Here is a 27,904-nt window from a genome sequence, read left to right as displayed (position 1 = left end):
GATCTGAGCTACTGGTATGAATGTCAGAAAATAGATTGGAGATTTCAGCCCAGAAAAATAGTGATGATCACTGACCACACCTTACTTCTCTGTGTGCTGAATTTTAGATTCCCAGTTACAAAGGTATTTCACAACTGGATGTCTGTAAATTTTGGCTAGTTTCCATATACCCTTCACAATCTGAGGCATTGCACGTTAAAACGAAAACACCTTTGTCTCGAACATTTAAATCTGCAAGATTTGCAAGTTTTATAACATCTTTAATTTTATTAAGCATTTGTGTGCAGTAGAAGCACTGAAATACCCCCAATTATGGAATAATTTTAGTGACGTTAATGCACATTAAGTGTGCTAGTCCTGAGACAGAGATGGCAGCAGGTTTCTATAAAAGATATCTGGCAGAAAAGTGAGAGATTGCTTTTTCTACTGAACCTATTGGATGTTTATACTCTGAATTTTATTGCTTGTTGAAGCATGACTTTGTAAAAAACCATGTAGACTATAGCACTCAAAAAGTAATGGTATTTTTTCTCTTTGGAATAAAATAAAAATATGTTATTTTTTTCTACATAAATTTGTGAAAAATGGATAATCAAGTGCATTCTTTCTTTGCTTCTTTCTTGCTGAATGGCCTTTTCTCTGACACTATGCAAAAGGTTTCTACCAATTTATAAGAACTTCACGGTTTTCGTTTTTTGCCTGGGTTTGAGTAGAGTCCTAGATGGCAGCTTTTCTGTGTATGCTCAGAAAATACTTCACATTTTGAGTTCGTATGATGACATCCTTAACTTCAATTTGTACTTTTTAAGGGGTGTGATTTTTAAAATGACAGTTGTTCTTGGATGTTATTCATTGTATATTTTTGTAAATGCCCCGACTTTGAGAATTCAGCTGCATATTGCAGTAGGAGTCAGTCTTGTACATCCTGTCTTCATTTGGTTTGGGTGGCGTTTTTTTGTTTGTTTTTGGTTTTTTGGGTGTTTTTTTGTTTGTTTGTTTGTTTTGTTGGGGGTTTTTGTTTGGTTTTGTTTGTTTGTTTTGTTTGTTTGTTTGTTTTTTCTATGGGGTGGGGGCTGTGTTTTTGTTTTGTTTTGGGTTTGGTTTGGTTTTTTCCTAATTCAGTCAATGGGGAACTTTGTTTTTTGGCTCATCTCTGACTGGAGGTTATGTCCATACCCTTTTCTGTAAGCAGTAAATACATAAACAGACCAAGCTAGCTGCCTGTTTTTGTCTTGCTTGTCACAATTGTTGTAGAAAGTAATTTGCTTTGTTGCTAACTTGACTTATTCTCATACCAATTTCTATGTTTTTCTCTTATTCAAAACAATTCAGTAAGTAGTAAAATTGTGCTGGGCTACAATGAAGCCCGTGTGACCCAGTATTAAATTAAACTTATACCCAAACATAACTGAGAACCCTGCAGCTGGGTTATGGTGAATAATTCTAATTTCCTTTATCAACCCACAAGATTGTTATGTATTATTTCTCATTGTAGTCAATTTTGTGTCTTGTATTAATGCAAGAGGGGACACACCTCTAATACAGGGTATGCACCTGCCTGGTTTTAGATGTTAGAGGCATTTCTGGGTTTCTATGCCACAGAACAAGAACTAGCTATTTTCTCAGGCTTTGGCTTATATTAAATTAGGTAATAGTAAAAGTTGTTTTACATTGTCTGGGATGTTTTAATTTTTTGCCTTGTTTTCATTAGAAGCTATTTACAAATAGTCTTTTGGTACTGTTTTTAATATTAATATTAACTGACTCAGTTTTTTAGTTTGATTATTATTGAATCTGATTTTTTTTTAGTATTTATCACAAAATACATCTATTTTAATATCAATGTAAGCACTTTTTATCCGTGAATTTGTAAGAATGCTTTCAAATGTAAAATCATATTTGAGTTGTCTTTTGAGAAATGCCACCAGTATTAGGTGCATACTAATACTATTAGTACAGGACATAAAGGCAGTTAGAAATTTGAATAAGAAGTGTCATTATCATCTTTTCTTCAGTGAAGATCTTTCTGTAAGCTTCCCACTATTCCTTACAGTCTTGGTTTCATATAAAGAACATATCTGTGTTTTCTAACAAGCAAAGATCTGGCACAAAGATTTATGAAATGAGCACTTCTTTCCACATCTGTAACATGATAATTTTGGAATATAATGAAGACCAGGGATGTTATACCACTTTTAATTGTTCCATCTGGTTTATAGTCACTTTACATTACAGTGTATCCTAGGGTCGCATTTATTGAAGTCAAAGGACCCCATGGAACAGAAAAAGAAACACGGTCACATTGGAAAAATGTGGGCTAGAGCTGCACAGCTATTGAGGTTAAATAAAATTGTTTATAAAAATGTTCTGTAACTGCTGCTTCCAAAAGCCCATTTTACAGATCAACTTACACCTACAAAGAAGGAGAATATAGTATCTATTACTGAGGATAAACAGGTAAGGAAGTGAGACAATAATAGGGAAAAAGGTGGAATCTGAATCCTGTCTCCCTTTACTTCATTATAGTTGTTAAATTTGCCATCCATTCAGCAACAAAGCAGTCCAGGTTTCATTTCCTTCTCCAATAGCTTCATGCTGACAAAAATCCACAAAAGTACCGAAAGGCCGATTTGTAAAACTAGATTTTAAAAAGTAAGTATTTTTATCTTTTATATTCCTCTTATCTGTGTAGTAATGACATCACTTAGATCATCATGCATCTTGCCCATTCTGCAGCAAATCAGCAGTTCTTAAGTGTTGGAAAGTTCTTTTCCCTTTTTTCCTTAAAGATAGCACAGTCTGTGTGTGCAGACTGAACTTGAGATTTATGTTCCTGTTTGTTTATGTATTGGTGTTCATAATCAATGACTGCCTTCAGAGTCAGTTGTGTAGATTAATTGGATTATGTCTCTCCCAATTTAGGAAATGTACAACTAGGTTTACTGGTTTGAGCAGGTTTCCCGAGGTGGATTCTAACCTGCATTGCAAATAGCCATGAAATGTTTCCTGTCCTGGCTAGAGCACAGCTGTCCAAGAAATTCAGCTCTTACTACCTTCTTCCAGCCTGTTGTATTCAAGGGGTCAGTGTGGCTTATCTGGGAGGGAAGCATCACAGTACCAGAAGCTCAGAGTTCCTTTGTCCTTATGTTACTGTGATCAGATGTTACTGAGCTTCAGGCTCCTCCACTTATTTTTCATCTTTGTTCATTATATGACTTGCAGTTTTTGTGACAACTGAAATTGTTTCAATGTATTACTGTAATTTAGACTAAACTAACTTAGTTTTGCTCCATTCTGCATCTCTTTCTCTGCACAGTAAGTAGTTCTGAGTGCTGTTCAAATCTGCCTGATATGTGTACCCTGGGCTTAAAACTTAGTGCTTCTTGGAACAGCAAGAAGAGGGGATTAAACACCCTAGTATTTAATTTTTTTCCTGCATAGGAGGCTCTGAGTGAGTGGAGTCACTTTACTTTAGAGACTTGAGGAAGGGAAAACAACAAGTTGCCCTGACTCAGGGATGTCCTCAGGACAAATACTGCTTGGCAGCAGTTAACATAGTTCAGGAAGGGAGGTGGGTGATGCAGAAAGGCAATCTGAAGGACAATTTAAACATGCAGAATTTAGAATAGTCTACAATAGTAAATAATAGCAATATTAATGTATCCCTAGGAATCAAAGCAACATATAAAATTTTATTGCTTTGGATAATTAAGGGAAATTTGGTTTGAATGGGTTTTTCCAGTCAATATATTTTGAGAACAGCTAACAATAAGTTATGGAAAGGTGTGGATATCAGAAGCCAAAAACATAGCAACTACATTAACAAGACCTGCAAGACCTGTTGTATTAATGTATGATAAGGTTCAAGTTATCTTGTTTTGTCCTTTATTAATTCTGTGTTTGAATTTGCAAACTTAAAGATTCTCAAAATTCTCACAATTCTTCTAATTTCTTCAGTAGCTTTTAGTATTTTTACATTTATAATCATCTTTGCTCGGGATTACATTATCCCTGGGCAGTGGCTGCTTTTGTTTGAAAGGGGAGTTGCAAATGTCAGAAACACTGCAAAAAATAGGGGCAGAAGCTGTTGTGTTATCTGTTAATTGGATATAGAGTAGAAAGATATTTCTGTTCTTCCATTTTAATGTCTTGTTTATGCTGAACAAGAAGAGCTTTACAGCCTTGTGGGTTATGTTAGAAGCTAGACATGTGTGGCCTTTCACTGAGCACTGAAGTATTTTATGTAGCACAGTTAAATAACCTTGAAAATTTTACTTTTTTGACAGTGAAGATGCAGGTGTGTCCTGAATCATGCTAAGTTATAAGCCTACCTTTGTGAATAGCCAAGATGTTCTGGTGTTCTATTGTTATGACTTCCCTTTCTCACACACAGAATTTTAATCAAAACCATGAGAAGTATACTCTCCTGTTTCAAACAATACAAATATGCCTGAATTAGCAGTTATGTATACCAAAAGATACCACGTTGTGACTTCCACATAGAACTGCACAGTTAAACCCACAGTACTGAATTATGCATGACATTTTTAATGGTGGAACAAAAGGAGTAGCAGAAGGAAATGCTGCAGAGTACGTGCTGCCTTCACTGCTTATTAGGCACTAGTGTACATGCATGCAAATCCCAAGATACTCTTTATTAAAACTCTGGTGCTGTGCTATACAAATCAAAGCTGTATGAAAGCCATACCTAATGAGGGAAGAATAAATAACAGAAAAACTCTGACAAAGGGAAATGCAGAATGCATACCAACTTATTATACTTCAGAGAGTGAGAAATAAAGTTCTTATATTTGGCTGGATGCTGAAAGTATCAGCTAGTGTAAATATTTACTTTACAATAATTGAAAGGATTAGTCTTATTTGTTAGTCCACGGTGATGATGCCTCTCACTGTCTATTCAGTGAAAACTGGGAGAATGTAACTAAAATTACTTACAGAAGAGCTGCTGCATTTTAAGAAGCAGCTGCATCTAAAGTCAGTTCATTGAAATTCCGTACCCTGTTGAATTTATTACTTACACACGTTCTATATTGAAACCAAATACTCGTGTCTGAAAGTAGAGACTGAGTCAACAGACCTGCTCTGTAGGTTTTTGAATATGCAGAAGATTTCACTAGAAAACTTGGTAAGGATTCTGTTTCAGTATTGATTTTTCTCCCAAATGCACCAAAGCCTACGCTAAGCATATTTTGAGCTTTTTGCAATAGTAGCACTAACATAGATCAAGATGAGTTTTTCTAGACCAGAATATAAAAAATTTGAAAATAATATGTTGTAAAAAATTATTTCTGCTTACTTGACCATTTCTGGTTGTTGAGAAGAGGTTGTTGCTTGCTAGTGCTGTCAGGCTTGAAGCCAACACCACTTTGATGATAACTAGGATGCTTGATCCATCCATCCAGATGGATCCTGTATTTTTGGCTAGGAAAGCCAGTCCTCCTCACTGCAAAAGCAAGCTTGTCTCTTCTCGTATGCAGACTTGACCCTCCAGAGATGTCCAGTGCCTTGCAATGCTGTCTGTAACATCTGCTAGCTGCTTATGCTGTTGTCTGTCACAAATAGCAATTTCTTATGTCAGGTTCAATAGTTTCCCATGTCCTGATGCTTTGCTTGACCTCAGACCAGGAGCTGATGGGTGCCCCCAGTGTTGGCCTGCAGGCCAGGAACTGGCTTCTTGGCCATTGTAACCACCTGTTAAAAGATTACACATTGCACAGGTATGGAGTGGTGTGTGTTGCTGGAGGGACTTCTTGGGAAAACAAAAAACTCAACAGGTTTATTGGTCCTTCTCGGGAAAATTGAGAGTATAAAACTCTGTTCCCAAGTGGACTTCATTGAAATCAAATGCACTGAAGTAAGTTCCTCACATCCTTCCCCCTCAACTGCAGCTTTTTTTTTTTTTTTTTTTTTTTTTTTGTGTTACAATGCTATGAGTATTTCAGGGTAGATAAAGTTGCCTGAGACTTGAAACTTAGTGGAAAAGGGAAATGAAGGAAAGCTTCAAGAAGGAGCATCCTAGAGAGAAGGAAAAATAGTTTACTAACAGCTAACAGGCCAGGTTGAAAATACTTGAAAAGGTAAAAAACATTGCCACAGTCACAGTGCTGCTTTCCAGCTATGCAAGGGAAAAAAGTGAAAAAGTAGTTGTAGTACTTTCAGTGCATGAAGACCTAATGTTAAAGGTTATGCTGTTATACTAAGCTCTGTTATATTGCCAGCAAGTATTACTATATCACCAACAGTTTAGTGCAAACTTGATTATTGGTATTTTGATAGCCAAACTGCAGTAGATCTAACTCAGTTTCAGGTTCTCTAGCATCTTCCCATTTATAATATCCAATTTTCAAAGCTATGATGTGTTATTACCATTGGTAATGCTACTGTCAATTTGTCTTGGCTTCCCTGCGTGGAGTTTATTTTTATTTATTTAATTTTACTGCAAGTCACTGTGTACACTCAATTGGTTGCTATTTTAACAAGATCTCTGGGGAACTCCTCAACGATGATGTATGTTAAGAAAAGAGGCAGAAAGCAATTTACTGCCAAGCAGATGCCAGATGAGTGGGCAAGAGTCCAGAACCAAAAAACCTTAAACGTGGAAAGAGCTTGTTAGCATATTCTTGTGCCATACTTAGAACGCATAATGAGAACAAGATAAGAGGCAGAGTTGTTATCAGAGAAGTGATCACTTTGTCCCTTGTGTTACTTGTGGGTCACTTAAATACATTTCTAGCATTGCAATTACAGTGTATATTTTCCTAAAAATGCCTCCTGAAATATTTATAAGGTATATTTAAAAAGTGTAACTTTGTCCCAACTTTTCGTCTATTTTTTTTTTTTTTACCACAAGACATTCAGATTCATCTGGAGAAGAAGTACTGAGAGTAGAGCTACTTCCATATGTGCTCTCCAAAGACAAGTGCTCCTCCATGTTTCATGTTCCTAAGTATAATCTTGATGTGATTGTAAATGTTAAATGTAGGTGGTGTTTTGAGACATACAATCTTCTCTGTTTCCAGGTGGGCCATGCACAGGTACAGCTCATGCCTCGTTAACCACACCAACCAAAAGATCTTGCGACTCAGGTATGTGTTTTGTGGGATCAAAGAATTAGGTTTTGCATTATATTTAGCAGTTACAGCTTAATAGTAAAGGGTAATAAACATAACTGGCAAATGCCAAATGGGAATAAACATTGTTGTTTTGCTGACAGAAATGTACATATAAAAGGATTAGTATGGCAGATAGTTAATCTGAGAATCCTGTTAAACATAATTCTATAAATACACTATGTTCTCAGTTAATCTTTGTAAAAACAAGACATACAGGAGTAATCAGTTTAAGTGTAATGATTGTGACAGTGTTCTGGAAATCCTGCCCTTGAAATGCAAAGCGTTAAGCAGAAAACTGTTCTAAGTACATTGACTTCCCGATTGAAGATGCTGATCTTTGCACTGAGATTAAATTTACCTGCTTTAGGTCCTTTTGATGCCTTTATTTCTATATGCAGGATGTAGATGAATAATATCTCACAGACCTGGTATTAGTAGTGACATGTTAGGTCATTGCCAGGCTGAAGTCACTGCTTCTGCATCAGATCCTCTGCATCGTCCCCAAGAGCCATGTGTGCACTCACTCAGTCAGGCAGCCAAGTTACCTGCGTTGGCTCAAGTCTTCTCCAGGCTTTGGTTTTGTGTGGATTAAGGAGAACTCACACAATCCTTTCCACCAGGACCACTGTTAGAAGCCATAATGTCCTGGGGAGTGGTGAGTGTGTACGTCGTGGTAATGTTTTTGAAGTCTGTGTTTCCAAAATATTTTTTGCCTATATTTGCATTTTTGTGCAGAAAGGAGGGGTATTCTAGTTTGAGTAAGGACCCTTGCTCTTTAAGGAGTTCAAGGGAAATTTCCTCTGAAGTTGTTCTTTCCAAAAGTGTTTCAAGTTCCTGTTTGTTGAGCTGAACTGTAGTTATTCCACAGGTGAGTGTTGTTAGCTTGCAGCAGATGTGTGGTGATACAAGTTGGTTTGTTCTGCAGTGAAGGAAGATTACAGAGAAGCTGCATTACCTTGCTCTTGATGCAGGTGCAGCCTTCTGAAGTAACGCATGATAATCTGTGACAGTGAGTGTTGTTTGCCGAAGAACTGAGTTTGGAACTGGAAGATAGTTCTTCAAATCAGAAAGACAGGATTTTCTTTTCTGTTTAGCCGTGGAGGAGTATCTAAACAAGATGGAATGTTTGCCACTATATCCATTGCAAACTAATCTGCTTTGCTCATGGTATTACTAAATTGTATTTTCTTTATATGTTAGCTGTTGTAATTTTTAGCTGGTTTTCATGGCAGAGTAATTTAAAAGCTTGCTGTGGTGCTACAGATACAGTAAACTGAGTACTGTTGGAATTCTTTTGTGTGTGTGCTTAGCAAAAATAAATGTAAGTTCATTATATGAAGTGTTGAATGGCACCAGTAAAAGCTCCTTGGAGTAAAGCAGATTAAATCATGAGACGTACTGAAAAATGTCTTGGCTAACTTTGGCTCAGTAGTTCTCTTATTTTCAGTTTGTGCTCTTGTTTGGTCTGTACATGTTTGTATGTTTTTCATTTAGTGTGTTTTGTAAGAAAATTAGGAGATGACCTTAATTTGATACCACATCTTTAATCTTCAGTCAACTAAATCTACTGATTTTGTATTACCTCAATTTCGCTTGAGGTTCTTATATTATTTGCTCAGTAACCTACATATTATCTTTATAGTCCCTTACATGAATAAACCTGGTACCAGGAGTTAGTTTTCTTCTCCAGATCTTGACTTTTCAGCAAACTTTCATTTTAAAAATAAATTACTATGTTGTCATGGGAATTGACAAGAAAACATTGGCTACAAAATATTACCCAAAAGTGCTGTGACATCTTCAGGCATGAGCAATATACCATGTAGGTAAACATTTCCTAGGGTTTAACCACAAGGCCAAAACATAGCCCCATTATCTACTGTGAAGAAAATTAACTCTGTCCCAGCCAAAACCAGCACGTTCTGTCAGACTAGGATCACTTCAGCTTCCTAGGAAGCAACTTAAATGATGCAAACAGTATTTGTCAACACTACACATTGTTTATAAACCTATTTTTTTATAAGTATTCTATTTTTCTTCTACTTGGAAAAGCTTTGAAGAAAAAATGTTATGTTGGATTTTATCTGTGTAATTCTGTTCACCCTTCAAGCATAGTTTTTTCCCCAAGGTTCCCTAAATCAGCATTTTAGAAGAAAATTAGAAATTTGACTTACTTATCTTATTTGTAAGTTTCCATCAGAATATTAAGGAAGGAGACAAACCTTTCATATTTGATCAGTGTGAGTATAACAACTGAAGAAAGAGGAAAACAATAAATCTGCCAAGGTACAGGAAACTTTTTAGTAGAGGAAAAAGAAGTTTTACCTAATGCAGTTGTCAACCTGCATGCTCTAGTAGCTGTTCTGATGGAAAATAGTATTATGACACCAAAGAGTGGGGTTTTTCATCCTGTTCGCCGGAATCACCACTGTGGTAAAAGTATTTCTATTCCAGTGTACCCACAGGACAAGGATTATAATGAAAAGAATGAATAAAGCCTTGCAATCATTAGTTTGGATGATGCCTCAAAGGCTTTTGAGCGCCGGTGGTCTAAGGATTTTGTAGGAAGAAAGATGGGAATGTGTGGCTCGGTGTATATAGCTTCTTATGTATTTGGATTTGTTTCTTAATGGTTGGGTAATGCGATGATTGATGGCAGGTACTGGGAGGCTTGCTCTAGTCTGCAGGGCATCCACATCCCATTTGTATCAGGTGCCTGTGTTGGGAAAGTGCAGTACAAAGTAGCATATTAGTCTAGTTACTCTGCTGTACAACTTCAATGATGATTTACTACACAACTCTAAAACAGACGGATTTTATAACATTTTCATGCAGCTTAAAGAAACTTGGAAAAAAAATGATGGAACTGTGTGAGTGTGCTCAGTTAATTTTTAATTGTGTAGTATAGAAGTGGTAGAAACAGGCAGATAAAATGTGGTAATGATACAATCAATTCGTACGTTATATCCATAAAGTTGGTGAGGTTTAAGTACTTTATTTCTCAATAGCAGTTCATGAGAAATGTGCATCTGTAATATTTTGTATAGTTATATGTGTAGATAGCTCACGTTTTATGAGAATATCTGGTAGATTGGTGTGGTGGAGTTTATATTGTAAGATGAGAATCTGTCTCTTTTCTCTGTGTGTTTTCTAGTTTAAAATTTGAGTCTAGAAGATGGAAATAATTATTTCACTGCTCAAGTAAAGTGGTTAAACAGGGCTGTGTCCTTTTTGAAGTTTCGAATTTATTGATGTATTTGTACTAAGGTATGTGCTTGCTTGTAACAGTGCCAGGAATCCAAATGCTTTGAGGTTGAACCTGCACAATTAAGAGGACAGCCTTTGAGGAGTTATAGGAAGGTCAGGTTGTGGAAATAGAAGTACACAGTTTTTGAGCCTGAGCCAAAACCCTGAAATCATTACATTGATGTGATCATTTTTTTAATCAGTCCTTATGTGTTGAGTAAGGACAAAAGGACCTCATATGCCACTAATTAGATTTTCTTTTTTAATTGCTCTAAAGTTTTAAGCTCCTGAGCGAAAAATACACAAAAGATTACTGAAAGGGGCTTTATAGCACTAAACCAACTTTCAGGTCTGTTTTTCATAGGTGTTTCAAGGAACTATTAAGTGTTCCTTAGTGTTTGACTTCTGGAGGGCATTGTGTTGAAATCCAGCCTTCTTGGAGCTCTCTCACCGACAGGAAAGTGATGATAGAACAGCCTTTGAGCAGCACAGTAAATCACCCAGCCCTAGCAATAATAGTGCCCATTAGGGACACTCTTCCCCCTCCCTCTGCTCAGTTTCCAGCTGTACTAATAGAGCAGCACATCAAGCAAGGCTGTAAATAAAAGTTACAACCTAATAGGTGGGTGCTGAAGTGGAACGGACGGGAGCTGAGGCGTGGAGGCCTTAATGCTTGCTCATCAGCAATTGCAAACAGGATGAAGAGCCTGGGACGGGCACTGATGCAGCCGGGGCTGATAGAGGCTGGGAGATGACGCCGTACCGCCATCAGATGATGTATGTTGATGGCTTTTTACTGCCTCAGCTTATTGCCTATTTCTGTGACATGCTGGATTATCTGTTCCGTGCTCCCATATGTATCTGGATGGACAGATTGGTTTCTTCTCCTCCTGGTAATCTAAGAGCCTTCTCAAAGTGTTGTGATTATTGTAGATTAAAATTCTCCTAGTAGTAAGGATCATAATAATCATAGCACTGAACAAAATTAAGGACTTGCTCTGATTGTATGGTTTATTTGCACTGTTTTCTTTCTCAGCTTTACAAAGCCACCCTTGTTCATTAAAAATGGTGGATACAGTGCGCCTGAACTTTGTTCTACACTGAAGGCATCCCATGATTTTAGACTAATTAAGTTAGTTGGAGAATCCAAAGTGATGCGTTTGGGGTCACTACATCAAAAAGTTTGTTAAAAGTCAGCGATAGCTGTGATGATACTTGCCTCTGAGTTTAAAAACTTCAGCTGTCCCTGGGAAGGTTCATAAGAGCTTGTTAGCACACAATAATTGGTCTTCTTTTTTTTTTTTAAGTCTTTCTTGATTTTTATCTATCACAGTCTAGCACATTTCTATGCTAGACATCTAAATCATCACTTTACTAAACCGCAGTGATAAAAATGCCTTGAATTTTAGTCCATATTTGCTTTGATCTAAAGAGAAGTTTTGTAAGCATCTTCATAGTTCATACATTAATCACTCATGCTGTTTACTTTTGAAGAGAATTTTCTTCCAAGTAGTGGAAAAAACACGGCATTCAAAAATGAAAAGGCGTGCAGCAGCATGACAGCGTATGAAAACAGTGACTCCTGTCCTTGTCTGTTCAGTACAGGCAGGATAAAATAAATAGATTATTTTTCTATTATCTTATGGTATTAGGACAGGAATACTTTTATCTGCCTATGTTAAAGTACACTAAACTAAGATAAATGGAAACTTTTTACAGTATTACTTTGAAATTAGCTTTCACACTTAGTTGCTCCTAGGTGTACCTTTTCTTTGCATTGATGATCAAGTGAAGAAGCTAGATAGTTGAGGTGGCCAAAGCAATGAAAAATGTATTGTGGCTGTGAAAGCCCTCTTTCACATGCTGTATAGATAAGTTACAAATACTTAAAAGACATGCCAGTAATTTTTATTTAGGATTAACTCCTTTCTCTTACCAGTCTGTTGAAGTCATTCTTGAAAGAACTGTTGGCCTTAAGAAATAAAGTTACTGTTGTGGAATAAGATAAATAGATGAACAGATAACTTACATGCTTATTAATGTTTCCCATTTTATAACATTTTATTCCCTAAAACTGCACTAACTCACAACAGTTCTCTTAAGAGCATGTAAGACAGTCTTACATGATCTCCAAGAAAGAAAACTCCTGGGTATAAGAACAGTTCAATTATTAAAAAAATAATAAATTGTAAAAAAAAAAAAAATTAAAAAAAAAAAAAAGCAAAAGGGAGAGAGAAATAACCAAAATAACCAACTTTTGCCTGCCAGTTCCTGAGCAGTAGTCCCTGGACAGCTTTCCCCCCAGGTTATACACTGATCCTGAATCCAGTGGGGTCAGCTGTCCTGGCTGTGCCCCCTCCCAGCTTATTGTGCACTCCAGCCCCTCTCACTGGGGGAGCGAAAAGCTGAAAAGCCTTTTACTCTGTGTCAACACTGCTTAGCAACATCTAAAACATCAGTGTGTTATCAACATTATTCTCATGCCAAATCCAAAGCACAGCACTGTACCAGCTACGAGGAAGAAAATTCCAGTGGAAGCCAGGACACTACCTCATGCAGAAAGTGGGATTTGGTGTGTGCTGGTGTGAGTGGCAGAAATGTGCAATAATTCAGGTAGATTTTGGTTATTCAGAGGTTCATAGGTTATAAAAATCAACCAGTTTTTCTCTTGTGGGGAGGAAAAAAACCCAACCCAGTAAAATAGAAGCAAAAATCAATAATCAAAATCTCTGTGTGGGTGGGGAATAAGGGCCTCCTGGCCTGTGTGAGCTCCAAGCAGGTGCTGACACACACACCTCTGTGTACCTCATAGTGCTCCCAGCTGTCTGAGGTCAGTGCAAGTTCAGCATCCTAACAGAAAATGTCCTCCAAGTCCTTCAAACTGTTATTCCCACTATCTTTATTTATCCTCTTAAATCACCTAAATTCATCTTCTTTTATCCTTTGTGCAGTTCAGATAAGCCCTTGAATTTTTTTCATTCTTCACCAAATAACCCCTTTAAGACTTTCAGGGTTTATGTAAGTCCATTTCACTTTTTTAATCTCTTTTTGCTCCTTTTATTTCAAATTTTTCATCTGTTTTCATTTCCATATTCCAAATCCCATAAAAAAGAACAACTTAGAAGAAAATGTACTTGGGTCAATAGGCCAGGATGATCTCTTGAGAGGAGTTCACACTGAATTGTCAGCCAGTAAGAAAATTATTTTGAATGTCAAACTAAAGGTACCAGATGATAGGAATAAACACTGTCTGGATTAACTGTGTTAGGAACAGTATAGCTGGTTGATTAAGGGCAGAGATTTTTTTCCCCCCTAAGCTGGCACTGGAATAGGTACCCTCAGAGGTTGTGAAGTCTTAGTCTTTGAAAATTTTGAAAATGGACCAGACCCTGAGTAACTTGATCCAATTGTTTGATGTTCTAGTCTGCATCAAGCGGGAGGCTGAACTGCATGGTCTCCAGAAATCCCTTCCAAACTAATTTTTTCAGTGATACTAATGGAAAACAAATTCAATATGAGTATTTAGAGACACTTAGTCTAACCTCAGTAGCATTCATAGCACTTAAAGAGAACTGAGGTCTGGAAGTACAGGTAAGCATTTTGTGCCTCAGTGACTGTGAAGAAGAGCCAGGAGAGAGACTCCTGGAAAGGTGGGACAGTTGGGATGGTCAATGCAAAGCAAAGAGCTGGGAGAGCAGTCTGTGCAGCACCGTTCTCTTGGTTCGTGAGCATGATAAATGACTTCTGCTTTCATGAGTGAGACTCTCCTGTCCTCCTGTCCTGAAAAAATGTGTGCTGCTGCCCTCAGCATTTTCTCTATGGGCTGGTGTTTTTCAGTCTGGTTGGTGAAATTGTTGCCAAATTGCATAGTTTTCTATGCAATTAAAAGTTCATTGTCTTTTAAAATTCAGATATTACCACGTCTTTTTACCAAAGTCTTAGGGAATTACGATGAGGGTTTTGTCTTCAGTTTGTTAAAACTGAAGAGCAAATATTTTGGCCTTTATGTATTTTTTGGTTAAAATGAAACAGCTTTACCTTGATTATTTTTTTTGTTGTTTCATGCCGTGTTTAGTTTTCAGAACTCTCAAGATCTCTATGGTCAATTATGTGATCTCTGACAGCAGGTATATACTACGAAAGAATATACATCTACTACCCGTACTTAACACTGTTCTCCCAACAGCTCTGAATTCCTTGTTTTATAACCAGAGGATGGTGGAAAATTTGCATCTCATAGCTTTAAACATCTCCATTAATTTCAAGGGTAAAGAAATCAGGGTTGTACATCTTGCATTTCTCACCTACACCTCCTGGAAGAGGATTTGGTAAGTCTAGGGTTTGTTTTAATTTTGACAGTATGGAGAATGTCACAAAGAATAGTTGAGATCATTAACTTTAAATACCTGGCTCCTGTCAGGCTGAAGAGTTGAATTGATTTTACCTCAGCAGGCAGCACCCTGATCTGATCTGTTCAGATCAGACAGCTTCCTTACAGGTATGCTTTAGCAAATGAGACACATAATTTTAAATTTCTAATTATAATTTTTAAATTGTTACTTTACTGCACTGTAGATTTTTACAATGAAATTAAGCATTAAATAACTGGCCTGAAATATATCTGAAATAAATAGCCCCTTGCATTTACTTTTTAATTCAGTTTTATTTTTTTAACTATTTTAAAGCACATGTAACCTGCAGGGAGCAAATCCATGCAGATTCCTGCTGGACTTTTTGATGTGAGTGCCCCAAAGGTTTCATCCGACTCTTGGTGAAGTTCTCTATTCTAACTAATTATTTCAGTGAGCATCAGACAATTTCTAAGAACAAGTTTTCAGTGTTTTCATTTATATGATTGTTTCATAAGGACTTTAAAAATATATGAAGGTAAATTTAATTTTGGGAGTATTTTTTAGTCTGTTGAACATACACAGTGAAAGTGTTTCTTCCTAGAAAGTGAGGAAGTTGTGTTCATGACAGCTCCATGAACATACAAGTGATGTCTTTTTCCTGTTTCTGTTCCAAATTATTTCTGTTACATGAACTTTGATGAATAACTAATGACTAATGAGAGCAACATCTTGGAGGAAAAGAGGATCAAAAAAGAGCTGGATGTATGATACAAGACAGTGCATGTACTGTATTCTTCAAGTTTCACTGATCTGTTCTTCCACTCCCTGGTCTTTGGTTCAGATTAGTGTAGAAGCTTCCCAAATACCCTTTTTCCAAACAGTAAGAACTGCATGGTAAACCAGCCTGACTTCTGGTGGACTGTAGACACCAATCAGGTACAAAGGAATTGTGTACCTGATTCTATGCCAGGGCTGGTTGTTTCCCCCCACCAAAAAAATTGCTAGAAAAAGTAACGCAGTCAAACTATAAACTGATCGTTAAGCTTTATTTAAGTAATGGAATTAAAACTAAGTGTACTGTGAAGGTGGATTAGCTGTACATTTCAGAACCTTCTCACAATCCATTCAGGAAATTTTTTATCAAAATACGAGAGCTCTTAGGGTTTTTTTCCCTTGACATTAATCAGGTACTATCCTTGGAACTATAGTCTCTCATGGCAAGATTTCTGTTACTAATGACAACACTGAAGTTCTGCAGTTAAAAGACAAATCAGTTTTTTGAAAGATAAATATTGGTAAGTATTTTTTTCACTGCTAGCAGGCAAGAGTTCTTTACAATTCCTCTTCTGAATATCTCTCTTAGCCTTGGAAAACCCTCATTATACCAGCGGGGGAAGGGTCTACTAAGGAAAACTCTGTATGAGTGAAAAATAACAGTAAATATTTTCTATATAGAACTGGTTTTAGGCTATTAGTTTGAAGAAGTACCTTCCTGAATACTGCATACCATCTGATTGATGAGGACATAGCTGGAGTATACCACTAGGATTTGGAAGCAGAGTAGCACCACTTATTTATGCACGCTGGAGCTGACTAGCAAATATGAAATATTTATAGCATTATCTATTCTAGCTAATCATATTTTAGAGAATTTCACAAAGCATAAGAAGGTTCTCATTAAAGTCAGCAAAACCAAAACTATGATATTGCTGAATGCTTTTAAATTTCATATTTTATCATAACCAGTGTGTGCTTATTTGTGTGTATTTCTGCATACATATTCCAATATGTAAATGTGCATATTTGAGTACCACTAAGCAGTCTTCAGGTGCTGTGGAATGGCCAGGATGTTCATGATTTGTCTTCATAGGTTCTTCATCGTGTGTATTACTGTTATGACTTTTTTCTTCCTACTTGTGTCTTGTTCTTCCATTTAGCTATTTGTACGTGTGCATTATCCCTTCACTTTAATAATCCTGTTCTGATTATTCAGGTCATTTAGGATGTCATTTGTTCTCCAGCTTCAAGTGTCACCAGAATTGGCCTTTGTCCCTCTCCCAGCCCTAACCCTGTACTATTAAAGTACATAATTTAATAATGAGAAAAGAAGTTCAAATTGACACGATAAAATTATTTTTTGTAACTTTTTTTGAGTTTAATGTTGTGGCCCTTTTTCTCTTCTGGCCTTTTCAAGGTTCATTCTTTATAATAGTCTGAATATATGAAGATAAGGTGCTGCTTGTGAGCAATTACAGAAACCCCCACCAACAACCTAAACCAGCTTCCTTTAGCATCCTTAGAATGGTATCAAGCTTCTGCCCTGCTTCAATTGCCCCCAGATACCAAGGCAATGGGAATTCAGCCTCATGCCTGTACACACCAGCAGTCACTGTGTGTATGATGTTGCTGTTAGCAGCTGCTTTTAAACACGTTCTTCAGGTGTTTACCCTTGGAGCATGAGATGAACAGCAGGCCAAGACTGTCCAGCCTGTTCTCTCTTCACAAGCTCATCTGTTGTGGTTCTGGAGGTTTGCAGACTTCTCCCATGGGGGTAATTCAGAAAAGGAACCCCGCTCATGTAGTTCTCTGAACAAACAAAAGCCTTCTGTCAGCCAGCAGCAGTAGAGGTGGCCACTGCCTTAGGAGATGTTCTAAGTAATTGAAATGCCTGAAGTTAATCCATCAAAGGAACTGTACAGTACAGGTGCCTGAATACTTTTAAATATGTGCTTGTTTGAAGCAATCTGGTGTATATATAAGTAAAAATGTTTGCGAAATAAATTAACATTTCTATTAACTAAAGACATGCTGTCATCAGAGAGTATGAGGGAAGTAATGCAAAAGCTAAGCTTAAATATAAAACAGATGTAGTATAGGAGCCTAAATACAAGATGAAAACTAATTAGCTTTTCACATAATTTAACAATTATGAATTTTATTGCCAGGAAAGGATAATAGCCACTTTCACACTTTTTCAAATTTAGCTTAGCTAAAATGCATGCAGGAACCTATGTAGTTCACTATTTGTCATACATTTTCACCATGCATTAGGTTAGTCTCTTCTGTTTCATTAGAGATGGTAGTTAACACCTTCATTAAGTTACACTGCAGTATAGTACGCTTCCTTTTTCCAGGTGATAATACTGCCAATACGAGTTTAGAGGAGAACAAAAAATGTGAATGGGGGAAAGAATTAGTATAATAATTTTAAATTTTATTTTGCTATCCATGAATCTTAGAAGTAAAAAAGGCTGAGGGTGGGAGAGAGCTCAGGAGAGTGATCCAACCTCCCTACTCAGAGCAAAGTCACCTAGAGCAGGCTGGGGCCTGTGTCCAGTCAGGTTTTGAGTGCCTTCAAGGATGGAGCTTCCACAAACCCACCTGGGCAACTTGTGCCAGTATCAGGTCTCCCCTACTGTAAGAAAGCATTTTTTATGTGCAAGTGGAATGTTACCCAAACTGTATGTGTGGTTGTGCCTCCACATTTGTCTGCTTTTCCGAAATCATAATAATTAGTACTCATTCAGTCACATACATACATACATACGTGCATATGTATATCCTCTTTCACAGCAACACGTCATGTGTGCCGGCTGTCATTTTGGAGAAATGAACCCATGCTGCTGTTGAACACAAAAATACCATTTACACCCAAAGCAGTAAACATGCTAAGTTCCTTTTTTGTTTTTCCAGTTTTGTTTTTTGAGGGTTCATTTGTTTGGTTTTGGGGTTTTTTTTAAATTAATCCAACACTTCAAGTCTGTAATGGATTCCTTTTTCAGAGCTCTATTGCAACGGGGGAAAGAGAATTTTTCTGTCAGGACTTTGAAGCACATCAATAATGTTTCACATTTGGAATATCTTGCAGCAATTCTTCCACTTCCACGTGTCTCAAACAGCTAGGCTGAAAGTTGTGGGGATTTTTTATTGGTTGTTTTTACTCATTAGAGCTGGAAACAACTACTATTGCTTGGTTGTGGTGATGGATGAGAAATAGTAAATTATGTAATGCAACTTGTGGGTGTTCTTTATAGTCTCCAGTGTGATTTCGTGGAGAGCCTCCTGAGGCAAAGAAGCGACTGATGCGATGTGAGCTCTACAGAGACTGTTCCCATGTGATCTCTCGATTCCACATTGTTTAGGGACATTGAGTTTTAGTGCAGTTGCTTTTAAACTCTATGGAGGGGAAAAAATAAATCGGTGAAATAATGATGCTAAGGGCCCTGCAATGATACTAGAAAAGAGATTGTGTGGTTAAATATTATCAAAGGGCTCATGTAAGATATTTTTGAGACATCTGTTTGTAGTGTTTAAAGAAAACACTGACGTGAATTCACAAATGGAATACATTTCTTATGAATGTGAGTGCTTCCAAAGAGGTGCACAGCCTTGAGATGCAGGCAGATTGTGTGAGAAGACAAGATAGGATGTTCATTTCAATGAAATATCAGAGTTTCAGGATAACAATTTCCACAGCACTGTACGGCAACAGGGTGGGACTGAGGTGGTCGCAGTTGTCAGACTTGGCTTATGAGGTGTTAATCTTGGATTTCGGTTTCTTCATTAACAGTCAATAGGGTTTTGGAACAACTATGTTAAATTTAGATTCATTTGAACTAGAGAGATTCTTTTAAATGATGGTTCTAGTAAATGTGATAGGGAAGATTTGTATAGAAGCAGTTTTCTCTAGATGAAATTTTTAATGCATAATCAACATGCCAGGCAGTTAAATAATCCCTCATCTAAGAACAGAATAATGAATTTAAAAAAAAAAAAAAAAAAAGGATAAAAAACAACAACTAGAAATTGGCAACAAGCTATTGCTCAGATTTTATTTAATCCATGTTACATAGTTATTGTCTGTGTCTATGCAAGTTTCTTCATGGACAGAGGTTTTAACAGCTTAAGCTGCTTCTAAAATAGTTTCAGGGGAGATGGCAGTAATATTTGAGAGTTCATTAAAGACTGCTTGTTCTGGTGTTTGCACAGACAGCTGAGATCATAAATGCCAGTCTTTGTGATGGGTTCGTCATGATAAGAAAGAAACCTGGCTGAGTGCCTCAAAAGCTGTCATGAAACCAGAGATTAAACAGATTCATCTTCTGGAAGAAAGCAGCAGAGGAAAGGTCCTCTTTTTCTTAGTATTTTCCCATCTTTTCCATCCTTCTTCCTCCCCTGTTAAGTTTTGTTAGCCCACATCTCTGTTGGGCCTAGAGCATCCTACCCTCCCCCCAAATGCCATGGAGGAGCCATCGTGATTGTAACTGAAGCCATCTGCGTGCAGCCTGCAAACTCCCCCAAGGCTGGAGAGTAAGGGAGTGGAATTCAGCTCAGGCGCCATTTTTTGGGAAAATTTTGAGGGGAGAACATGAGTAATGAAGATGAGAACATTGACAGTGAGAAACAAATGTGTCTGTCCATGACATAATAGTTTTAAGGACACTGCTCTGCTTGTTGATTCCAGACTAGCCTCCAGTTTCAGCCTTGCCTCACTGAACTTCTTTGTTCTCTCATTTCAAATGGGAGTTCGATACACAATTAGAAGGATCTCCACCATCAGATATCAGTTAGAAGAATCCTTGTTTCCTAACTCAGAATTAAAATTGCAGTGGGAGTGTGTCAATGGTAGTTACTCTGCTGAGCAGTTTCTTCCTGAAATTTTGGGGATTTTTCATCCTTATTGTTCATTTTTACTGAGACGTTTTATGATTTTCGACATCTGTGGGTAAAAGAAGAGCATTTTTGTTTTCCTCTCAGACTGGGTATTTGTTGGTTTAGGTGTAGTACTAAAATGCAAGTTGGGCGTGGAAGCAAAGGAGGAACCAACCCTCTGAGAAAAGCTACTGTCAGTCACTGGCTGAGAGAATCCTCTTCTCTTAGCCTTTTTTGGTTGTTTGAAGGTTCATACTGGAAATTTACTCTTGATTCTAGTTGCAGCACTTCAGCCTGTATTTCTAGGGTTTTTTGGGTTTTTTTTCAGTTGCACTCCAGGTAGTAAAGCTGTGTTGACAATTTCATTTTGCTGTCAGATCTTTGAACTTTAAGGTTGCAAGATTCCAGGTGCTAGAAGATGTATTTTGCGTCCTGTATTGCACGTGTCAGTATCATGCAAAGTAATGTGATCCGGAAGAAATGCACACAGGACTGGCATTCATTTCTGCTCTGTGCTTTCTCCTTGCTCGTTGTACTTGCCCATGGGAAGTTGCTGTGGGTCTGGTTTGTGGTGAGTATTAGCTTGGACTCCTGTGTTCAGGGTGCTGGGCAATCAGTGATCACAGAGATGATGCTGTCCCTGAGAGCAACATTGAGTTTACCTCAGTGCTAAGTGTTTTAGTTTATGGCAGGAAGATACACATTGTAAAAAATGAGATATCTATAATTTCTATAATGAGCAACTCATGTTAATATTAGATTAGTCATTACCAATTAATAGAAAGTGTGTTAAGTATTTTCATTTGTAGGACTACTAGCCTGACTTGAGGTAGCTATTTTTCTCATTAAGGCATATGGTTTCATTAGCTTATTAGACGCTGGTTGACTCACACCATGAATCCCTTATTTGGGATCTGCAGACCACTAATGGTTTCCATCAGTGTAATTCAGAATACTAAACTGGCTTCTGAGAACTACCAGAGTAGCTTATATTTCCAGAAGCAAAGATGTGTGGGAGGCAGCTGTTCCATAATGGAACCTGTTTCTTTGAGTAGTGAATAAACTGCAAATTATGTAGATCTCCATCTGGGACAGCAAGGTGGGCTGGAGCAGGTTTTACTGAATGCTGAGTCAGCCAGGCCACAGGACAGAATCTGCCTGTTGGAGGGAGTGTCCTTATACTCAAGGCTAGTCTGGTGTTCTGGGCACTCTGAAAACAAGCGTCCACGGGACAGGACTGTTGGCCTTGGAGTGTGAGTTGGGATCTCTGTTCAGGAAGTCAGGCAGTCTGTTCAGAGGATCTTTCCCTTGGACTGTTTTCTCCAGAGATTTAAGACAGGACTAGTTGTTCCATAGCTGTATTAATGCATTATGCACGACTTTCTTCTCCTTGCCAAAGGCTCCTGCACAGCCGAGCATGCAGAGGTGAAGTACGTTATGTACTGAATGTTAGTTTAGGCCTAATATATGTATTTTGTAAGGTGTAAATTGTAATCCGTGACACTGATCAAAAAGGTGGCTGTCTTGAGGCACACATCAGATAAAATCATTGCAGCTTAATAAAAACTTATCACCTGTATGCAGTGCAGAAAGCAATTCGCTCTTCTATGAAATGTGAGGTACAGAGGCTTTATACTTGTAAAGCCAGGCACATTTTTCAGCATATCTTGGGAGTGGTATGACAGAAATAAAGTAGGCCCCAGTGAGGCAAGGTGTGTATTTGTGATGGCTGTAACAGTGGGGTACAACAACTGGAAAAACACTGTGACACAATGGGTGAAACACAGGTAAGAAATGTGAATTAGTCTGTATTGCATGTGAGGAGCCAGGAGAAGTTACCAGAGCCCCCAAAGGGAGAAGCTGCCAAGTATTCCAAATCTGACTCCTTCAGGTGTTTACTCAAGAAAAGTCATGATGCTGATAAGCACTGGCTCAGGTAAGATAGGGACATAACAAGGTTATAGACAGTGTTGTATCCGTGGCAGTTACCTTTTCCTGCCTAATCCAGGACAGCACAAAGCAGACATAAGCAATGGAATCTTAGAATAATGGTACAGACATGTTCAATAGGTTACCATCCTGCCAGAAAGATAGATTTAGCCTGTTATTTGTTGGATTAATGTTGGTTCAAAAGGGATTTAACTCAGCTAATGGGCTTTTTTTCCTTGTTCACCATCATGCCGTAGAATACTGACTGATTACAGTAGTCTTTCAGCAGCTCCTTACAGCATTACAACAAACAATTTAATTTTTAGTACAGTTGGGATTAGATTTATTTGCAGTTCCTATTACAAAGAAATACAGCACTGATTCTGCTGTGCACGGATCTGAGAAGGGAAAATGACTTTTCTGACCTGACTTGGATTGCAAAGCTGCAGATTCACTGAAATGTCGTGTCTCTGACATGTCACAAAAACAAGGCTTGGGTATCTCACAGTCAGTAATGTGCATTCCATATGCTACTTTAGAACCCTTGTCAATACCCTCTCCATCGTTTAAAAAAAAAAAAAGACTGAAAAAAAAGGCACTATACTACTGAAGTAAGACTGCTGTAAACTTTAACTTCCAAAGGCTTTCCACACATTTTCTTACAGGCTGAAATTTATGGAGTTATTAATGCAAATAGTATTCTGACTAATACTTTAGAAATGGCTGAGTATTTGGAATTTATAGGATGTGTGTACAGATCATGCTTATTTTGTTTGGGGTTGTATTGTTGGTGTATACTAATTTACATTTAAATTGTTATCCATGTGGGGAGAGAGGGAAGCATGGTATAGTGCTTTCATGTACTGCCTTCAGTCATAAGAGATACAATTTACATGCTGTGCTTGAAAAATCCCCCTCCTGCCCAGGGAGGAAATAGGTCAAACCTATGCTCAGTTATTTTTCATCACTTCAGTTTGTGTGGGGACACCGAAGGCGGCGCACAGGAAAAAATGAATGAGATGACAGATGAAGCCTGCAGTTGTTTAGGATGGTGTATGTTGTACATGTATCTCTGGATGACCCAGCCAAGGCTGGAAGGGAGCTAATCAGTTCATTTTATATTCAGTATTGACAGCAGGAGGGGTTCTTATAGGGGACAAAGATAATTTGTCCTTTACTTGATGCTCATTTTGGTTGTTAAGAAAACATGCATAGGCAATAGAATTGGAGTGTGATACCACACTGCTTGGTGGTGACTCCAGCTGAAAGCAATATACCTTCAGTCTGCCTAAAGGGATGCTTCAGCGAGGAAATTCTAATATTTTTCCTAAAATATTTGTTGTGAACACAACAGATTCACAGTCGGAGAGTGAGGCTTCCCCTGTGAAACGGCCACGGCTACTGGATGACAGTAATGACAGGCCTGAAGAAACCAGTCGATCCAAACAGAAGAGTAGACGTCGTTGCTTCCAGTGCCAAACAAAACTGGAACTAGTACAGCAGGAACTGGGATCATGTCGCTGTGGTGAGTACTGCTTGTCAGTAGCATCCGGCTTTGGAACGCAGCCGTGCTCAGATCTGTGTCACACGTGGAAATACAGAGAACGCTCGCGTTTTTCACCTTGGAAACATGCTTTAAACAGAAGCTGTAGCTTCCACTGGTAGCAAAAAGTTATAATTAGTTCCTATCTAATTTCCCCTTTAAAACTTTGGCCTTGATGTACTGCTTTGTCTCAAGAGATGCGAGATATTAATGAATCTTACTTCAGAAGTCCCTGTAAGGCAGGAAGGGCATCATACCCACTTGACAGGAGAAGAAGCACAAAGCACACCAATAAATATGCAAAGATAAGAAGGTTTCTATAGGGTGTAAAGGAACATAGGTCAGTATCTGCTTTTGCAGGTTATAATAACATTAATATTAAAAACTTAAATCCAAAAACCGCCTCTAACTGAAAATATTTTCATTCTCACACTTAGTTTGTGGGGGGATGATTTACTGTTCACCATACACTTAAAATCATCTAACTTGGCTTTTCCAAAGTTGATGACACTGTTCAGTTGAATTGAGGACAATAATCCCACGCAGACAGCTAATTTTGGGTTTCATATTAGATGAAAATAATCTTACTGAAACAGTAATTAATGTGAGTAGATTCCAAAGGAGATGCACTCTCCTTCATGGAACAATTGCATTCTTAACTGGTTTAAATGTGCTTGTTAGACCCAGTGATAATGCATGTGGCAGTTTTACCTGCTAATTGTTTTTTCATGTAATCATGTATTGAAGGTTGCATTGAACTCTGACAATGCTTGTACATTTGGAGAAGTTTGTTTCAGTTACTCCATTGTGTCTCAGGCAGGGGATAATTTCCAAAGGATCTACACAGATGATGGGTGCAGTTCATGTTGCACCTCTGGAATACAGAATCTTGTGTTACAACCATTTTCTGGAGAGAAGGCATGTCCTGAGCAGCAGTGTGGAGAGGAAGGGTGGGCTAAGGTAGTTACATAGACAGTTAATCCTATACTGAATACGAAGTGCTAAGAGAAGAGAAGCAATAGGAAGCTGCAAAGATTTTGTGTTATGCTTTGTTCTCTTCAGCATCTGTCTGTCTTCAGGCTATAGAGATTACTGTTGTGTTGGGCTCTTTTGGACATGAGATAGGCTTTGTTTCACTATTGGAGCAGTGGCACAGCACTAACATACTTTATCTGTGGAGCCACCAAATATGAAATCAAAAGCTGGAACATTGAAATTCTTGTTATGGAAATCGTTTCAGGATACTTTGAAGTGTCTGGTAACATTTTTATCAAACTGAAGAAATTCAGGGCTATCAATGACACATTTTGGCATTTTCTGCTCAGCATGGTAGAGGCAGGAATTTCTGGTCTTGGTCTGCTGTTGTCATGTATACAACAACTCAGGCTGCTCACAAGTACCTGACTGAAGTAGCAGAATGGTCCCTAATATTGGGAGCAATAGAGTTTGGATTTTGGGGTGGATTGAATAAATGACTGCTTAACCATTATGTAATATCATTAATGTTTCTTTCTTGCATCCGCAATATTGGAGCTATGTAAGAGCAATTAAGTTGAAAGCAACTTTTGAAAAGCCCTTTTACTGATCAGTAATGCTTTTAAAATTATAAAATAAGACCTGCCCTTTTTTTCTGTAAACTGGATTAAAGATATTTGGTTGGTTCCTCTCAAGTTTTCATGAAGTGGTTCCATAATTCATTACTGTTGCAATATAAATGTTGTAGGATTCATTCTTTAATTTTCTTCTACTGGATATATATAGCTTTATGGAAATACTTCTGTTAAAGTTCATAAAATGTGTTAATAAAACATGAATGTGAAAAAAATTCTGAATTCCTCAGCAATAAGTGAGGAGAAGGAAATTTGCATTCCTGTATTACATCCTATACAGTTTATAGTTTCTATTATAAACATTTCTATTCCATACTTTTAATGGGAAAATAGAAGGCGGGAGTCTTATTTCCATGTGTACAACAGGGCTGAAAAAATTGGAGATATTTGGTTTCTGTGCAGTTACAATGTTTCATTAATACTGTGTGCTGTAAAGGGTGTGTTATCTGTGCTCTGATGTGATGTGAATGTGGGCATACCCTGTGCCGCTTATATTTAACACGGCAACACAGGGCACCTCAGCTTCACATCACCCAAACTGATGTAACAGTAATCAGCAGCATGTGGCTCTGGTCGGTTTTAAAGATGCTGCCTGAGAAACCATTCTTGCTAGCTTGTCCTGCCGTCTGTAAAATTAGGTTGCTTTAGGTCATGAATGACAAGCCCATTCAAAAACCCTGGGAGGAGGTGATGGAAATGCAGTAGGACAAATCTGTCAAATTCACATTTGTTTAAAATATTTCCTAAATCCACACAACTGGGTTATTCTTTTTCTGTCCTAATGTGAAGCACAGGTAATGATGTGTGGTAAGGTGGAGGTGATGGGATATAGAACCAACTGGTGTGAAATAAGCACGTACGCTCTTCAAAAGTAATAGTCAGCATAGAACATTGTTTGAACTGAGCTTTGAAACACTGCTCTTAAATTCTTGGTGCCTTAATCCTGATCTGAAGCAATGGGGAAAATGGGGGAAACCCCTCCCAGTTTTAGACATTAAGAGAAAATCTGATATCAGGATCAATAAAAAGGCAGACACCATCTTCAGAATGACAAATGTGTGGGTTTGCTTGGATGTAAGGAAAATGGATTTAAAGCATAAAAATGTTCATCCAAAGCTGTGTCTGAAACAGTCTTGTTAAAACCCGAATTAACTCCACAGACCAACAGTTTAATTGTTTGCTGTTGCACATCTTCTTGTCCTAATGTTAAAAGTACTGGAAATCATCTTACTTTCTGATGATTTGTCCTGGTGAGTCCTCCAGTGAGATTTTTAGTGAGACATAGTAGAAAGGAAAATATATACACACCGAACAATTTTTTTTTTTTTTTTTTTAATGTAGATATCTGCAAATACTGATAGTGGGACTTGTCCAGCAAGGCACAGCTTTTTTGGCAAGGAGACAGAGAGAGTGGCTGGTGCTTTACACCAGCCTGGAGATCTTTGGGAAACTGCTGTATTAGCTCTCCTGTCTCCTGTAAGCCCTGTCCAGAGAGAGGTGATGCTGCTGAGCTCGTTCCCTTGACACTACATGAAATTTCAGACAGATTTGACAGTGCTGCAGGGCTTTGGTGTGAAGAACAACAATTCACTACTGAGAAGGGAGTTCCAGCAATTCAAACGCGACATTTTTCAGATGTAGAAAGATTTGTTTGTTTTCATACGCACATACTCTCAAGATATTTTTTCATTCTTTTTCCGCTCTGTTCAAGTTATTAACTGCTGACAAGAAATTCACAACTCATAAATAATGCTTAAGAGCCATTGCTATATAAATTGAATGTGTTATGAATTGTGATGGGCCTTTTTGTAGCATTCTATGCCCGGAGCAGGAAGAACAGAGGATGTCATTTTCATTAATTTCTAATGAGGTGCCAATTAAAGCTAAGGAAGGAACTCAGAAGGGAAGAGTCACAGAGCTCCCCTGAATCCTGTGCCCTGGGGCTGTCAAACGAGTGTGCTGCCAAACCTCCTCTGAAAGTTCCAGTAAATTACAAACTCATCCAGAGCACACACAAGACAAATTCGGCTTCCCTTTGATCTTCAAAAGAGCAATTTGTAAGACGAGTTCTGAGCCTTTTCACACAGCAAACTGGGAGAAGTGATAGGAATTGTTAATTGCTGATGCACTTTGCAAGCTCCAGTGAGGAAGAGAAAATTTAAAATGAATTCTCATTTTGAGCTTCTGACAGGATAACCTTTATATCAACACCACTAAAACAAAATCAGCTTCCTGTGCCCTGTTTGTAGGTGACAGTAAGAGTAGGCAAGTCCTGCAGACAGCAGGGTTCTCTAGTTTTGGCTGGATGGGCCTTCCAATAATTTAGTGTCTTACGATGGGTAATGATTGGATTGAAATAATTTTTATTTCATATTGGATATAGGAGTCAGTTTTATCATCAAAGAATTGCAGGAATCATATTCTTCAAGTTACACTCTG

At 37.9% G+C, this 27,904-nt stretch overlaps 1 protein-coding gene across 2 annotated transcripts in view; it reads left to right on the top strand.

The window, feature by feature from the left end:
- Nucleotides 1–27,904, top strand: part of ZFAND3 (zinc finger AN1-type containing 3) — a 136,945-nt gene that overhangs the window by 91,698 nt on the left and 17,343 nt on the right. For both annotated transcript variants that reach the window (XM_040058102.2, XM_040058101.2), the window contains exons 5-6: nt 7,041–7,106; nt 23,667–23,837. In XM_040058102.2, coding sequence (XP_039914036.1) covers nt 7,041–7,106; nt 23,667–23,837 — 237 coding nt within the window. The remainder of the gene's footprint in view (nt 1–7,040; nt 7,107–23,666; nt 23,838–27,904) is intronic.

This window comes from Hirundo rustica, chromosome 3, assembly GCF_015227805.2.
Source record: "Hirundo rustica isolate bHirRus1 chromosome 3, bHirRus1.pri.v3, whole genome shotgun sequence".
Classification (NCBI taxonomy): domain Eukaryota; kingdom Metazoa; phylum Chordata; class Aves; order Passeriformes; family Hirundinidae; genus Hirundo; species Hirundo rustica.
Note: the sequence above shows the minus strand (reverse complement) of the source record. Positions and strands in the feature narration are given on the sequence as shown.